The sequence below is a fragment of the Mandrillus leucophaeus genome, unplaced genomic scaffold (genome assembly GCF_000951045.1).
Source record: "Mandrillus leucophaeus isolate KB7577 unplaced genomic scaffold, Mleu.le_1.0 Scaffold699, whole genome shotgun sequence".
In the NCBI taxonomy this organism is placed as follows: domain Eukaryota; kingdom Metazoa; phylum Chordata; class Mammalia; order Primates; family Cercopithecidae; genus Mandrillus; species Mandrillus leucophaeus.
In genome coordinates, this window is record NW_012107574.1 from 1474313 (window position 1) to 1491582 (window position 17270).

Sequence of the window (17270 nt, forward strand, 5' to 3'; positions counted from 1 at the left end):
ATGCAATCCTGAATGGTCCATCTTAAAGCATTTGCAAATGTGTTTGCTTCATTGGGAGAGTCCCCTTCTAGGTCAAGCTTCCATAGCTCTTACCTTGTACCTGTTTAGTAGGGATGAGAGTTATTTGTGCTTTAAATTCTGAATGACTGGTAAGAACACAGCCTTTGGGCTCTTCATTGCTTTTTTTTTTTTTTAGATGGAGTCTCACTCTGTCACCAGGCTGGAGTGCAGTGGCGCACGATCTCAGCTCACTGAAATCTCTACCTCCTGGGTTCAAGTGATTCCCCCGCCTCAGCCTGCTCAGTAGCTGGGACTACAGGTGTGCACCACCACACCAGGCTAATTTTTTGGTATTTTAGTAGAGACAGGGTATTTAGTAGAGATGGGGTTTCACCATTTTGGCCAGGGTCTCCTGACCTTGTGATCCACCTGCCTCGGCCTCCCAAAGTTTTGGGATTACAGGCGTGAGACACCGTGCCCAGCCCTGTTGCTCTTTTGATAATAACAAAACATTTCTCCCTTATGAAACAAATATTATTTAACCATTTATTGATTTATCTGTCTAGCTAATATTTTGTTTTTAAAGAATCAGAACTAAAAAACAATAATAGGCTTATTATTATTGTTACTTGCTCTGTTTGATTCCAGTGTTTAGGTAGCTTCCTGCCAGCCACAGGGCTTGGTCGTCATTTTTGGTTGCTTTATAATTTGTGAGCTGCTCCTGTCATGCTCTCCTGTTCTGAATATATGTGTACCTACGTGTGTGTGTGCATGTGCGTGTGTATGTGTGTATAGGAGGTGCTGTTTGTGAAAATCAGTGAGTCACCACCTTACCCACTGGGGACATTTCTGGCACAGTGGCGACATAAGGTCCATCCAGGAACTTGGGCTCGTTGTCATTGATGTCTTGAATTTTGATGATGAACTCTGACTCTGGCTCCATGGGCCTGCCCGTCCGCCTGTCTAGTGCTTGAGCCCTTAAAGTATACTGGGCTCTTTCCTCTCGATCGAGTCTCTGAATGGCATGGATGTCTCCTGTGGTGTCGTCGATGGTAAACACGATGCCAGCACCTTCTCCCGAGAGGATGTATTTGATGGATCCATCTCCCCTGTCCATATCTGAATGAAGCTGGGAGAGGAAAGCACCTAATTCTCATCATGGATGTCAACAGGTGTCAGAAAACACATTGATTTTCAGTTTGTTACAAACTTATAACCTCCCTTTACATAAGGAGATTTTTTTTTAACTCAAATGTTTAATAAGTCTGTCTACAAAGAACTAGTATGCATTGGACACGATTGTGTCAAGGAGTGGATGTAGGTTGATGAATAAGTAAAATTTTCCATGACACATTCTGTATCCTGAACTTACCATTATTTAAACGAAATTATTCTCCCCATTAAGTATAGAAAACAGGAACTCTGGAAAATGAAGATCCCCAATGTTAGAATAAGAACAAGTTTCATAAGGAGGAATCCTACCTTTCCATTTAAGAAAAATAAAAGTAAAATAAAATGGATAAGCCTAAACATGTTAAAAAGAAGAAATTGCCATAATTTTTGTAGTATCAAACAGTTTTATGACAATTCAAGTTGGCTGATAAGCTGATGGAAGTAGTTTATAAAAAGGTTAAGGGCACTGCAGTGGGAAAAGTGAATGACCTCTGTGGATTCTTTCTCACATTCTGTGATCCTAGTTCTGTAGTTTCATTCAGTAGGACTGGGCTTGTGTTTCAGGCGTCAAATGGAATTTAACTGCTGGTTATGTTTCTTTACATCAGTATGTGTCTCCTTTAGATGGGACTGGTTCTTGGGTTCATAACTGAGTCACTTAAATCTATATGTGGATGGTTGAGTTAGGGACATGCTTTTATCTGACCATGCAGCTATATTCCCTCTCAGAATACTTTTTTTTTTTTTTTTTTTTTTTTAAGACAGAGTCTCGCTCCGTCGCCCAGGCTGGAGTGCAGTGGCATGATTTTGGCTCACTGCAGCCTCCACCTCCCAGGTTCAAATGATTCTCCTGCCTCAGGCTCCAAAATAGCTGGGATTACAGGCATGCGCCACCATGCCTGGCTAGTTTTTACATTTTTAGTACAGAGGGGGTTTTGCCACATTGGCCAGGCTGGTCTCGAACTCCTGACCTCAGGTGATCTACCCACCTCGGCCTCCCAAAGTGCTGGGATTATAGGTGTGAGGCACTGCACCCAGCCAAAATACTTTTAATAACTCTCAAAAGGAGTCCAGGAGTACTATATTTTTAAAATCTCAGGCCTATAAACATATTTCTGCATCTATAATATCTACTGAATTGCAGATAGTATGTATAGGTGGCAAGAACCCTGTAATTTTGAGTAACCCTATAGGTAATGGTCTCTTTCTAAAGGTGGTAACAAAACAATTAGTTAAATGTAGTCAGCCACTCCGTTGTTGCCTGGGTTGTTAGCACTTTGCATAGTCCAGGGTGAAGTTCATGAGATTAGTTCATAAAATAGCCAGCATTAGGCCTGGGGCAGGGAGCCCAATGTATCTGGCCTGAACACTGTCTAGGCCAGTTATAAATTCAGGGCCCTTGATGAGTTATTTTATGTTTATAACCATTAATTTCCTTAGAAATGTGAGGACAACACTAATACTTATTCTGAAGGGTCACTGGGATCATTAGAGATTAATGCACTGGAGACACCCAGCACAGTACTTTTCCCATCATAGGAAAGCCATAAATGGGGCCAGCCATGATACACGTGAATGGAGAAAACGGTATTAGCACACTCAGCTCTTCTCTGCTCCCTGCAGACCTCCAGGAGGGTGGCAGAGAGGAAAAACAACCTGTTGGCTTTTTTGTCATGCACAGTCTCGTGGTAAAAGCTGCGGAAGGCCGCCTGAAGCATGGCTGAGACAGTGTTACTCTGAGGATTAAACGGCATGATCACCAATAAAACACCTGCAAATGCATCCACAACAGCCTCCGACGGGGATGGGTTTGGAGGCTGTGGCTGGCTTTGAGCTGAACTCAGATTGACTCACGGCCAAATCTTGCAGGCAACGGTTTTGCTGCCTGGAGGAACTCAGCTGTGTCTTATCTAGAAAAGGGAACTAAGGGAATAAAACTGACTGAAAAAATAGTTGTGGACTTTTCTCTACTTATTTTATTTAGAATATGAAGTTCTCACATTTCCTCATTTTGTATACAGTATTTTCTTTTTTCTTTCTTTCTTTTTTTTTTCCCAATCCAAATCTTCTGTTTATGCAGTTATAAACAGTAGAGGTGCCCAACTCTTGTGTAGAACAGAAAGCCATTTCATTTGGACCTGGGTACAAAGAAATGAAAATCTGTTCCGTTGGGAACTGTGTTCTCAGGCAGAGGAACAGAAGTGTGGGCAGAACAAGGATTTCAGAAGGTGTTTTAAATTTAAAAAATGTATACGTATGCATGTAGGTGTATGTTTACATATACAACAGTGTATGTATGTAATTTTATGGCATGGTGGCATAGGAGTTTTAATACAATTGGTTTAATTTAGGGCACTGCTGATTGTGTAGGGAAGGAAAAATAGAAGCTGACAGAAGGGCCACCCCAGGACTGCTCCGAGGTGCAATATGTATCAAATAAAACCTTTTGTTCCGTGATCCTTGAAATACTCAGCACACCTGTGATCCCAGCAGGCGGCAGGTAAGTGTGCTTTAAGCATTTTAAGAAAGGACAGCAGCAGAGCTCAGGGCAGGGTGCCCCTGACTCCTGGGAGCTGGCTGGTGCCACGTGGAGTCTGGGCTGAGGCTCGGGTGTGAGGCCTTCGTTTTCCGTGTGACATTCATCTTGTTGTGGCCTGACAAGACTCTTGTAAGTGCATAATGAAACTGTTTTGGAAGAAGGGTCTGGGGGAGGGCGAAAGTTCCGTGTGGGTGGTGCTAGCCCTGGAGCAGCCGGCCGCGGTGGCTCAAGCCTGTAATCCCAGCACTTTGGGAGGCCGAGGTGGGGGGATCACGAGGTCAGGAGATCGAGACCATCCTGGCTAACAAGGTGAAACCCTGCCTCTACTAAAAATACAAAAAAATTACCCGGGCATGGTGGCGGGTGCCTGTAGTCCCAGCTACTCGGGAGGCTGAGGCAGGAGAATGACGTGAACCCGGGAGGCGGAGCTTGCAGTGAGCAGAGATCCCACCACTGCACTCCAACCTGGGTGACAGAGTGAGACTCCGTTTCAAAAAAAAAAAAAGAAAAGAGCTAGGAGCACCTTCCCAGGAGGTTCGGAGCGCCGGTCTGCACGTGCAAGTGTGCACATGAGCAGGGCAGGAGAGGGAGAGGAAGGGAGGAGGGGAGTGGGAAGAAGGCGGGGGAAGGGAAAAGGAGGAGGGAGGGGGTAGAGAACACCCCCAGGGAAGCAGGAAGCTCTCCACTTTGAAGCATGTCAGGATCTGCTTACACAGAGGTGGTTTCTGAGGCCCATAGGCCTGCCTATCAGTTCGTGGTCTAGTCAGGAAACAAAACTTGCACCTGGTTTCAGCAGGGAGAATTTGGAGTGGAGGACTGAAAGGCCAAAAGGAAGCCCGGAGGCATCAGAGAGAGAGAGAGCGCAACTCCAGGAAAAACAGCCAGTGCCCCTCTGGCTGGGGCAACACAGGACAGAGGTGGGGATTCTGGCATCTGCAGGTTTGGAGGGGAGCCCCTTGAGGCCGGGCCTGAGACCCCTGAGGAAGGAGTGCTGCCCCTTGGGCTGGGGCCTCAGGAGCTTGGAGGAGGTGTCCCTGTTCCCTGGGATTCAGACCTCTTAGAAGTAGGTGTGATGAGGAGCAAGTCACTCTTTCCTCGTCCTGCCTCCTGGGCTCCCTCTAGTAACTTCTACAGGCAGGCAGAACCTACCTGGGAGAGGAGCTGGTTGGAAGAGGAGAAATTATGGCTTGGAGAGTTTCAGCCCCAGTACCCAAAGCAGAGTGTGGAAAGGTGAGCATGGGGCTGAGAGACACTGGCTTAATAACCCATGCAGCAATGCACATTTAATATTCCGCTTTACCAGCCATAGAATACACATTTGGTTTCAAAAATTGCAAAGAACAGACATTAACAGCTTTTCTCCAAGTCACTCAGCAAATCGGCAGTGTAATAAAAATGTTTTATATTTATCCATATTTAATTCGACTAACACTGACTGTGTACCAGCTATTTGGAGGAAGGTAAGAAGCTTCTGAGCAGAGTCAGCAGCACAGTTATGTATATCTTGGGAAAATATTTTTTTTCTTCCTAAAAAAATATTTTAGGCAGAATAAGACAAGTGAATGTCTCATTTATCCTAACCATTCTTTAGTCTTTAAGATCTTCAGCCAAAGGAGTAGTGAGTGATGGGAAGTACAAGCAGGTTCTGAAGAATCTTAGCTGATTGAGGATTTCGAAAACAAGAATGGTGTTCACTCCTTTTGTCATCTTTCAGAGTGCCTTGAATAGTTTCCAGAATGCAGTGAGTGCTTATAGTTTGTGGTCAGGCAGCTTCTGCATAGTTGTTAACCTCGGCATGATTTGGACCCACAGATTTGTGCACAAGCACAAGCTCTCAGCCTCCCTCTCTTTGCATATGTCAATATAATCTAGCTTTAACTCGACACCGCCTTGTCCCTGGAAAGCCCAGTGTGGATTTTGTAAGGCCATACCAATTACAGCTGATAATTGTTGCCATACTCCTTTCTGAAATAAGCAAATAACTCCGGCAAGCTCTCTAAACAGACGTCTTCAGGAGCTCAAGGTGACAAGCAGAATGCCCCTGGGTAAAGAGAATGAAAGTGGATATTCCCTTTCAAAAGAAAGTAAAGGGGAAAAGTGTCTGGGTAAGTGAATATATGATTATCTTCTTCATGTAGAGGTGACACATGCAGGGTAAAAATCTTTTCTTGGTTGCTGGTGTGAGGATTGGGTCAGATGACGATTGAGATAAATGGGTGTCTTGTATCTTGGTTGAGATGACGATTGAGATAAATGGGTGTCTTGTATCTTGGTTGAGGTTATTTGGAAAGGGCGAGCACTAATTGTGAGTACTCAAGGGTGCTACACAGCTAAGAACTACCCAGCGTCAGAGATAAAGGGTTCAGGAAGCAGCCTGGCTCAGATTCCTGATCCCTCCTAAACACCACTGACTCCTGTGTGTATCCTCTGGGCTTAGTCTAAAGCCACTGGCCACAGACAAGGCAAGGTAAAGGAAAGCCAGGGCTTTGGGGTAGGAGCAATGTATATTTCAGCCCGGGCTTTCCCTGCTACCTTTGGTGTAACTTTGGGCAATGAACGTGAATAACCTCTCTGAGCCTAGTTCCCTGTGTTATACTCACCTCACAGCATTGTTATAATGATTAAATGATCTGCTTTGATGTGAATGTGACCGACACATAGTACTGTGGTAGTCCAATAAAACGTTAGCTACCTTTTTCTTCTGCACTCTTTGTGGCCAGTTCTGTGCCAAGTACTCAGCGTCAGGGAGATATGGACAAAGTTGGGGAGTGGCGTCTCAATTTCTACCGTTGGGAGGAGGGAATAGAGCCCTGAATTGTATGTGCACATAAGTAATTACTGAAAATTGCTGAATACAAACATACTCTTTTCTTGAACTTAGCAGTGGCCATGTATGTCTATTTGGAAGAAATGTTATATAGATACGGAGAAGCTAGAAGCCTTTGGAATTCTGAGTAGGTGCAATATGTGTTCATGATAGAATTGTCTGATTTTAAGCTAAAACTTTGAGAATTTGAATGTGGCCTGATGAGCAGAAGTCAGGGCCTGTCCTGGGCAGAGCAGCAGCGTGGGCACATGTGTGGGGCCAGGGACAAACGTGGTATGTGTGGCAGAACAAGTTAAGGAGGTCCAGCTCGATTGGGATGGGGACCTGATTTGCGAAATTGTGCGAGAGGGCTGAGTGAGGGAGGAGGAAGTCCTTGAACTGTATGCTAGGAGCTCTGATAGCATTCAAGAGCTACAGTGCTTTCTTAATCAGAGGAGCAACATGATGGAAAGGGTGCTTCAGGGAGAGGAATGTGCTGAGCACCCTGGAGGAGGGACGGAAAGAGTCTCTGTACAGGAAGACAGGCAGCACCAGCTTAGTTAATCTAATCAGGGAGAACAAAGGATCATGGTCATGACAGAGCCTAGAGAGGAGGAGATGCATCCAAGAGAAACTGGCAGGGAAATATTGGCAGATATGGGGACCGATTGCATGTGAAGGATAAAGGAGATAAGGAAAGGAGAAGTCAACAAAAACTCACAGGTTTTGAGGCCAAGGGGTTTGCAGCTGCATTAGGTATTACTGAACTGTTGAGTTCCCATAATGAACTCCTTAAACTACTGTTACTGTTATCACTATTAATACTATCGCTACTATAGTACTATTTACTACTACAGGTTAAGGATAATTAAAATTTTACTCTGGATTGAGTACTGTGCAAAGTGCTTTACATGCATTAGCTTACTTAATCCTTACTACCCAGTGAGACCTTCATTTATTAAATATCATCTTGAGCACCTTCTACAAGATAAATGCTGTGTTAGGCCTTGGGGATAATATAGGAGCAATGTTCTTGCTTTCACTGAGCTTCTAGTTTTAGTCAGAGGCTTCAGACAATAAACATGTAAATAAAAAAACAAATCAAATATGGTGGTTGTGATTAGGACTGTGAAAGAGAGTCTAACAGAGGGGCTTGCCTTAGAGAGTGGTCAAGGAAGGCATGAGAGAAGCCAGCGGAAGGGCATTTCATGATGGGGGGAGCAATAAAGGCAGTGCTTGCCAGGTTGCAGGAAGTCCCGAAGGTCATACCCCTGCAACATGAGAATGAGGGAGGGAGTAGCATGGGCTGTGGGTGGGTGCCAGGAGGCAGGCTGATCCAGAAGGGAGTGGTCTTGTAAGCTGTGGGGAGGTGTCTGGAGGATTCATCGCACAGTGGGAAAACAGTGGAGGGGAGTAAGTAGAGGAGTGACGTGATCTGACTTAAATTTTAAACAGACCATGGTGGAGAACAGATTGGAGGGAGGTGCAGGTGGACATGAGGGGACTGGTTGGGAGGCTAGATATTTGCCCAGGTGACAGATGATGGTGGAAGCAGGGGTAAGAGAAATGCAGGATTTGGGGTTGATTCCGGCATAGGACTAGCAGAATTTGCAGAGGGAGAGAATGTGCGGGCAGGGGAAAGGGAGGAATGATCCCCGGGTCTCTGGTTTTAGGAACTAGGTGATGGATGGGTGATGGGGCAGACTGTGTTTAGGAGAAAAAAAGAAGAGTTTCTTACTGGACACACTGCACGGGAAAGGCCTATGAGTGAAAATTGTGGAGATGTCACATATGCAGTAGGATTTATAACCCGAAGTGGTCTAAGCCAGAGGTAGAGGTTTTGCATTCACTGGCATAGACACGGCATTCAAAACTGCAGAGGTGGCGAGTTCACCCAGGGAATGAGCGTGTGGAGAAGAGGCTGGGGCAAAGCTGACAAGCCCACCAACAACTGGGGTCAGGTGGAAGGAGAGGACCCACAGACACGGCTGAGACAAAAGAAGGAAAAACGGGATTGTGAAGGTCATGGCACAGAGAGGACAATGAGTCAAGGGGAGACAGGTCATCAGTGTCTGAGGTTGTGACTGAGAAGTGTCATAAAATGAAGCCATTGGATTGGGCAGTAGGGAGGTCTTGGGAAATAATGAAAACACAGCTTTGGGTCAGTGGTGGGGACTGAAGCCATATACCTGGGTTAAGAAGTAAGTGGACACTGGTGAAAGAGCTTGGGTAGACAACACTTGAGAAGGAACAGTTCTCTCATCCTCGTCATTCAAATTTGAGGAAGCCGAGGTGAGCAGGGCTTGGTGACCTGTCCAAAGTCCCTCTAGAAATAATTGCAGGACTGGGCTTTGAACTCACCTGTGTTTGAATCTGAAACCCATGCTCCCAGCCTCTGTGCTAAACAGGCGTTTAAGTTACCATTTGAATGAATTATTTATTTTCTAATTAGTTCCTTGTTTCCTATTCTCTCACTTGGTTGCTTTCACAAAATAGTCTGTAATTAACACCCCAATAAAGTAAACATAGGAAGAATTCAGGATTAAAGATGAAATAATGATAGATTAAATCAAGAGAATTCAAATATAACATTTATAAATATATTTATTGTCTCCAGCTATCCTAAAGCACATGCTAAGATCTTCTGAAATGAAAAATGTTTTATTTTTATTTTTTTCATTAAATTTGCACCTCAGGCAATACCTCTGGAAATGCTCTGAAAAAAACCCACAAAAACACAAAGCAAAAAACCCTGTACTCTTCTTGCATTTCCAAATTTTCCTCTTCCCCATTCTATCATTCCCAAACAACAACTGCTGCCTCTTTTAGGACCTGAATAGCTCTTGCAGGGTCTGAGCCTTTTCTTCAAATTCCAGTTCCCAGTTTTTCCCATTCATAAGAGAGACATGGACAAGGAAATAAATTTTTCCTTTCTGACTGGTATCTGACAAAACGGAAGTTACATTTTAGCTAGGTGTCAAGTAATGTACCACTTGTTCCAGTTTCTCTCAGGCCTCAGATACAGGCTAGGTGAACTTTCATATTTAATTCATATTCAATTTCAATATCCAATACCCGGGTCATTTCTACTTGGCATTTCTTACCTTGCCGACATACAAAGGGTCAGTCCCAGTGTACTCTTCCAGAACGAAAAACTGGTTCCAAACCCAGCTCCTTTTGGACCGCTGATGTGACTGTGGCTTGTCTGACAGGAGTGCTTCTAATTCACCTTGTGGTGTTGGGGTACCCGAGAGAACGGTGGTTGTAAGGTCCATCAGTCCCCAGAAGTACAAGGACATGCCAAGTCCAAGCCAGTTCTTTGCATTGCTCATTCTACCAGAAGTCCACATGGGATTGCCAGGTTTTCAGAAAGTGGAGGAGAATTATAAGCAACTGGAACTTGAGTATTTTCCAAATTTAAAAAAAACACACAGTTTTTATTGGACACTTACGCTTCCCAAATGAGATCCCGCTTCAAGTCAATCTGCTTGAAGTTGACTTCCTGTCAAGTTAAGGAAAACACAGTGTGATGATGTCAGATTCTTTCCTGCAGGCGGGTTGCAGGTTTTCAAGAAATGTCAGTAAATATTCAGCTTTCTACTCAATGAGTTAAAAAGTCATAACAGGTTATTGCTTTAGAAATGTGTGAGTAATAAATACTATTTTGATAAGAAGACAACACATCTTGCTATAATCAATCCCAAACCTCTGGATATAGATTTGGTGGGAATAAAACTGATAAATAAATTTCTTCTCACTAGTAACTTAGCTGGAGGGTTATGCTGTATTATTGATTGGTTTGAATTAATAGTGTGCTTTTTGAAATATTTATGATCAGACAGCCTCTTAAACTCTTAAAAGCAGCATTCATTTACCAAATATAGAGCTAATAACATATTTCCATTAGCCCAACTGCTTTTCTTTGCTTATTAAAAAAATAGGATAATCCAACTACCCCCTTTTTTTTTTTTGTCACCCACAATGATCTTGTGCCTACGCTCTTATTGATAATGCTAGGAATCTTGGGCTTCATTTATAAGCAGCCATGGATCACTTCTCAGTTTAATCATTTTCTGAGCTCGTAGTGGATTTCAAGTTTCACACCCTGCTGCTTTGGCTCCGAAGCACTGATAGGGGCTGCTAATGTGACCTTTCTAGGATTTAAATGGTCAGTTAATCATTATATCCTTCACAACAGACTTTAAAGTGCTATTAGTCTCCTGCCTATGGGAGCAAGCTAAGAGAATGTAGTCAATAAATTTCCTTTCTTGACCTGAAGGACTCATTTAGGCAAAGGGACTTCTACCCTGGGGACACATCTTTCTCAGTCACACTTTTGTTGCTATGCAGTCACATTTAGCTCGTGACCTCACTCCTGGGCTTTGTCCTCATCTATCTATCTTTTCTTCCCTTATTTGGCTTGGTTTAATGAGATGGCATAACACTCAAGTCAACCTGTCAAAACAACCAAAATGTCTTCCGTTGGCTTAATATTTTCACTGTTAATTTGAAGAACTGCTGTCATCTGAGAACAAATGTGTGTATTTGGAGATTGCAGCTCCATGCAAGTAAATAACACTTCATTTCTACAAGTGGTTTGAAGTGAATACATTGATGCTAACTCAATTACTACCTTCCACCTGTCGTCATCAGAACTGGTTTCAGCTTCCTCTCAAATACTCATGATTGAAATTTTAAAATATTTTATAATTATTTAATACAATATGCCATTTCATTTCTGTATAAGAAATCACTTTAATGAGAAGTGATAAGGAGAAAGTAGCTGAGGAGACCGTAGAATTTTTGTAACAGAATGGGAGGCTGTGCCTCTTACGAGCTCCAGCTCTGAAGGCAGATTGATTGTTAAGAAAAAGCAAGCCAGGTGCCCCTTATTGAGGGCAATGTGTTTGCTAATAAAGAACAACGGTGCTGCTAGCAGGTGAGTTACCAAATATTCGCTGTTTTCTCTCTCTTTGGATGGTGAACATCTTCCTTTGGGAACAGAGAAACCTGGTTCATGTTTCTCTGATCCCTGTCTACAGGGAGATGTTCTGGAAGAAGGAACTTAACCCAGGAAATGAATTGATGAGAAAGATTAGTGAGACATAGCTGTGCTGTTTTAGAGACCTAGAAGGCAGACTAAGGGACATTGCCAAAAAAAAAAAAAAAGAAGGCCACTGCCAGAATACTGTCATTAGTAAACCATAAAAGCAACATTCTGTATATTGTAAGACACAACATATCTATAATTCCTCAAAGTGCATTACACTTAAGAGGCAGTTTGGTTACTGGTTCTATCTTCATTACCTCTGACTTATTTACTTGTATGAATTTCAGTTTCCTCATCTATTAAGCAGGGACAGTAATACTTCCACATACCTCACTGGACCATCACAAGAATCTGATGGGATCATGCAGGCAAAAGTGCCCTGTAAATGACTAAGGTACCAGCCGAACTTGAACAGTCAGATCAAGTACCTAGGTCAGTAAAAATCATGTAGCTAAGCCAGAAATATCTATTTTATGGGCACCTTTGGGGCCAGAATTCTGAAAGGGCTTATAATGTGTATCTGCTATTTTTCAGATCTCTACATCTGTGATAAGTACCGTCTGGTACCAGATTCTGGCTCAGTCTAATTCTGTAATAACCAAACATTGGCATTCCATCTGAGGAGATTTAATGAAGGGCTAGTTATTAGAAAACTCTTCAATGGTAGAGAAAATTATTTTGTGGGTTGCGTTGATTAAAGCTAGAACTCACTCACACTCTCTCTCTCTCTCTCTCTGTGTGTGTGTGTGTGTGTGTGTGTGTGTGTGTGTGTATTCCCTTTAATATCTTTGTTTCTTACCTATATTTTGCCTAAGCACACATGTCTGTTATTTTCTCTGGCTAGTTGTAGTAACTTGCTTTGAATCTAAGAGTGCATGTGCATGCATGTGTGGTACTGCAGATGTCTCCTCTCCTGCTTCCACTGGCTACATTTTATGTACAAAATGAGATTTGAGGAATTTTAAGTAGTGTCTTTTAGATTCCCGATTTCTAACAAACTAGGCTTGTGTTCCTGCCAATTAAAACCTCCTATCCCCCTACCTGAGGCATGATCTGAAGAGCTCAAGGAGAAGAACCTTCTTTGAAATCTGTGATGAATATTTTCTAGGCGGTCAGGTTGCCTCTGTTTTCATCTCCCTCTCTTTTCTACTTTGGCCTCCTACACAGTAGTGCAAATTCTTACTTTCCTCCCCTCCACTGAACACGTACAAAGGTGGCTGTAGGATCTTGACCTGGGGAACCCTTGGTGATTCTCTGAAAGCCACTGGTACCTTCACACACCCAAAGTCACAAAGACCACAGTGTCATACCAACTCTTTCTGTCTTACATAACTTGATAGCAACAGTTGATGCAAAGCACTTTATTTCTGCTTCCTCGGGGATGAATGCATGAAAAAGACTCCCTGCCTAACTTTCTAGAAGGTGGAAGCTGGGTTATACAATAGTTGTATTATTCTTTTCACAATTAGAGGTGTTTTTTACAAAACAGTTCTATCAGAAATACTACTCAGTTTGCATTTATTTTAAGTGAGGTGGTTCTCATATTCATGTTTTTTCCCTACAGGATATGAATAGCAATACTGCGTTTGGGGTGGGCTAGTTGCTGTTGTTCTTATAAAAGAAGATACCGATACATGTGTATTTGTATATGTAGATCTGCTTTGGAAGACTACATATGCCACATGAAGAATACATTAGTGGAAATTGACTTCTGCGTTAAATGAGTCTTTTAAAAGTTTCCCCCTCATCCTCCCTAAAGAAAGAGAACAGCTTGGTAATGAACACAGTAGGAAGAAATTAAAGTTGTACATAAAAGTGTGCTCTCAGTGAATTGTTTATTTTGTTACTTAAATTCATTGTGATATTTAAAATGTAGTGGGGAGGGATGGTTACTACTTTTTCCTTGAAATGAACTGGGCTTTTATGGTCTTGCTCTGATTTCTTTCCTCATTATTCCAGTTTTCCTGAGCTTTTCATGGTTAATGCAAGTACTACTTAGCAAAGCTCAAATGACATCTCTATAGAAGCAGTCAATCGACTCTGTTTGTGACTCCATGTAAGAAGACGACGGGGCGTTTTAATGTTCTGATTTGGCCTAATGCCTTTAAGAGAGGCAAATGCAGACAGTAGTGTCATGGTTTTAAGAGCTAAACTTCTTAAACTTTCATTTTTACTTATAGAAAGAGCCTCAAAAATGCACTTAAAAGAAAAGAGAGACTTTGTAGAGATCTTAGATAGTACAGTGAAACATGACAGTGTACCGTAAAGTGCATCAACATTAAATCAGAATGCAACTTAATGTCATAATGCTATTCCACCTCCCAATCAAGGTTCTCGCTTGGGAAATAGCAACAAACCCATTTTACTTAGGAATTAAAATCCTTTTGTAAACAGTGCAAAACCCCAGAGAGTGACACAGGTGGTCACGGGTGTAAATTGGAGTAAAAAGTTGTTCGTGTATTTCAATGTGTATGGTTCACAACAATATTCCCATTGCAGAATCCCATAAAGAAAAAAGTTTTAGTGCTTCTGTAAATACACTTTCAACATTCCTGGATTTGTTTGTGTATGTTTGTGCTACTGACCAAAGTCCATCACTAGGGGTCTGTCTTGGACAGGGTGGGTAGTATGGTTTTATATGCTGAAAGGGGATACAGTTCTCTGAACGGAAGTTGTTTTCATTTACTAAGTTTTTATTATATTTCTTCTGTACGCTATACATAAGGATTTTAACTCCTAATCTAAGTGGGTTTGTTTCTGTTTCTCAAGAGAGAACCTTGATTGGGAGGTGGAATAGCCCTATGACATTGAGCTGTATTCTGATTGAATGTTGATGCACATTATGATACACTGTCATGTTTTGTTGTAATAGCTAAGATCTCCATAAAGTCTCTCTTCTAAGTGTATTTTTGAAGCTTTTTCCATAAGTAACAGTGATAGTTTAATTTTCATTTACTACAGAGGTTCTATCCATCACAGTTTCTTCTGGGACAGTCATTAGGTGAATGGAAGCTCCATGGCCCTTTTGTGGTCATCAACTCACCAGCCCACCCAAAGCCACCCATCTGTGGAGGCAGCCAACTCTCAGCAGGGCCAGAAGAGGTAGTCCAGGTACTAGATTTGCTGAATTTTAAGTTGTACTCTCACTTCCACTCCCCTACCTAACCCTCACCTGCCTCACCACACCCCTCCTCCCAACTTAACCTTTCTGAAGTAAGATATATCTTAAACATTAATGTTTACTTATTTAATGTTCTCATAGTAGGCCTCCCTCACTCCTCAGAGAAGCTGTTAATATGTTGATGGTGTATGCAGAACTGAGGGATTACAGTATTACATTTTTAAGAAATTGAACAGAAGAAGAAAAATAATACTTAATTTCCATGGAGATTTCTTAGAAAAGATGGTCACCACTCTTGCTTATTCTAATTTTCATTATTTATCTTTCTATGAATTCCTTCTCCACCAAGTTCCTCAAAAATGGTGGCACTCCTGAGCCTAAAGGTTCAGCTGTTATCATGTTCATTCAGGCCATTGCCAGTTCTCTGAAATCTTCCCTTTCCCACCACTCCTACTTATTTTCCCTCTCCTTCCCACCACCCTACCAGTTTATGTGAGAGTGCTGTTTTCTAAATGAAACTGGGAGCCGTAAATGGAAGTATGGGGTGGATGTGGGTGAGGGGAAGGTACACAGTAGCTTAATTGAAGTTTAGGAACAATATCTCATTTTGTATAATGGTAGGGATGTGCGTATGTGTGTGTATGTGTGTGTGTGTGTAGTAGAGCAAAAAAAAATTGGTAGTAAGCTTGAATTATGTAATTAAGAGCCCTGGGTTTGAAAAACTTGGTCAGTCCCATAATAAAACTTGCCATATGTTACCTATATACATGCTGACCCTCTAGCTATGAATTCCCTAGCTTGGGTCATAAATAAAGGCATTTTCACTTTAGAAATCCTTGCTCTAGAGTTCATGCCCAATTCCTCTGTGCTTTTCATTCTTGTTATAATCAATTTTTGCAGTTCAGGGTGCCCTGTCTTTCTTTCCCTATCCGCCAAGGCTGGCAGATAGTTTCTTACTGATCCTTTCACCCATACTTAGTATCTGGTAAATGTTTTAATCCTCAAGGAGTCAGGAAGTTTTTGACCTACTTTACCCTTCCTCCAGTTTTCACTTTTAATCAAGCTAATGAAACTATAGCCCAGTCTGTGGGCAATTTCTCTGACTACAGTTAGACAAGAATGATCAATTTTGATTTCTGAGACTTGTTCCACATGCCTACTAATTTCTCGTTTTATGTGACATTTATAATTGCATTAAATCTGTGCTCGTTCTTCATAAAAAGCTTGTATTTAAAATGAAATTATGTAGCTAACATTCTTTGAGAAGAAGTTGCAGGTAATTGCTACTCAGTGTTTTTTCTTATGACTTTGCCTTTGTACAGCGTTTTAGGAAGTTAGGAAAATCCTGTAGTTTTCCCTGGACCCATAAAAAAATAATTCACAGGAAGAAGAGTTTTTGGCAAAGGTAAGTTTGCTACCTAAACGTCAGACTTAAATCTTGAGTATCAATATGTTTGATCAAAGAATGGATTGCAAAGCCAGATAAACTTTAGTGAGTTTCAGCCCTACCACTTACTATCTATGTAATCTTGAACAAGTGACTTAAACTCTTTACATCTCTGTTTGTCATTTACAAACTGGAGGTAATTATAGACTCTGTCTCACAGGGTGATTGTAATAACTGAGAAGAAAATATATATGAAACTCTTAGACATTTGAGAGATGGTTAAAGTCTTGTGCCTGAACAATAGTAGATGCTCAATAGATACTGGTTTCCTTTTCTTCCTTCAAGGAGTTTACAGTTTAGGAGGGAGATATTACCATTAATCCTAGTGATAGAAATAATAATAGGAATAGGCATAGGTATAAATACCATTATTAACAATTATAGTGTAGCAGCAGCAGCAATAACAGAAGCAATAACAGCAGAGGTAATGACATGGAGTGTTTATGCCAGGCTGTATCAGGTAATTTACATTTACTTTGTCATTTAATCTTTATAAGAATTCCGCATTAAATGTTTTATTTCCTCATTTTACAAAGAAACAAACAGTAGTGTGCTGGGGTCAGCTCCTATCACCTTTCACCACAGCCTCTCAATGCCTCAAAGCCTCTCACTTTCAAGGCCTCTCAATGCCTTGAAATTGGCCATGGTGTATTTATACCATGGGTATTGGCAAATGCTACATAGGAAGAGGATGAACTGGAATTCTTCCTCAGAGCGACTGTACAAGATGTGCTTAGTACGTGACTGACTGTGGCACAGATCTGTTGGTGATGAGGGTTTACAGGACCCCGTAAAAACAAAATGCTAGGCCAGATCAGAAAAGGGAGAAATGATTTCCATCAGGAGGATAAGGGCTTAAGGGAACCTATGAACTAGACCCCGAAAAATAAAAGGGCGTTCCAAGTTAAAGAAAACACAGATACCATGGTGCAGATACAGGATGCAAGGACCTGTCTGGGAGAATAATAATAATTTAATTTGCTTAGAGAATAGGGTCACTTCAGGAGACTGAGGAGGGATGAAAGAGGCAGGAAATCCAGACAAAAACCACTAGCTAGGAGCTGGAGATACTGGATTGAAGTATTTGGAATATACTTGATAGTTCATAGTGAGCAACTGAAGGTTTTTGAGCAT

General features: G+C 41.9%; 1 protein-coding gene across 2 annotated transcripts in view; it reads right to left on the bottom strand.

The window, feature by feature from the left end:
- Nucleotides 1–17270, bottom strand: part of CDH20 (cadherin 20, type 2) — a 221817-nt gene that overhangs the window by 51610 nt on the left and 152937 nt on the right. For both annotated transcript variants that reach the window (XM_011964389.1, XM_011964390.1), the window contains exons 2-3: nt 9623–10020; nt 835–1129 (exon numbers count right to left, since the gene is read on the bottom strand). In XM_011964389.1, coding sequence (XP_011819779.1) covers nt 835–1129; nt 9623–9868 — 541 coding nt within the window. In that variant the 5' untranslated portion in view covers nt 9869–10020. The remainder of the gene's footprint in view (nt 1–834; nt 1130–9622; nt 10021–17270) is intronic.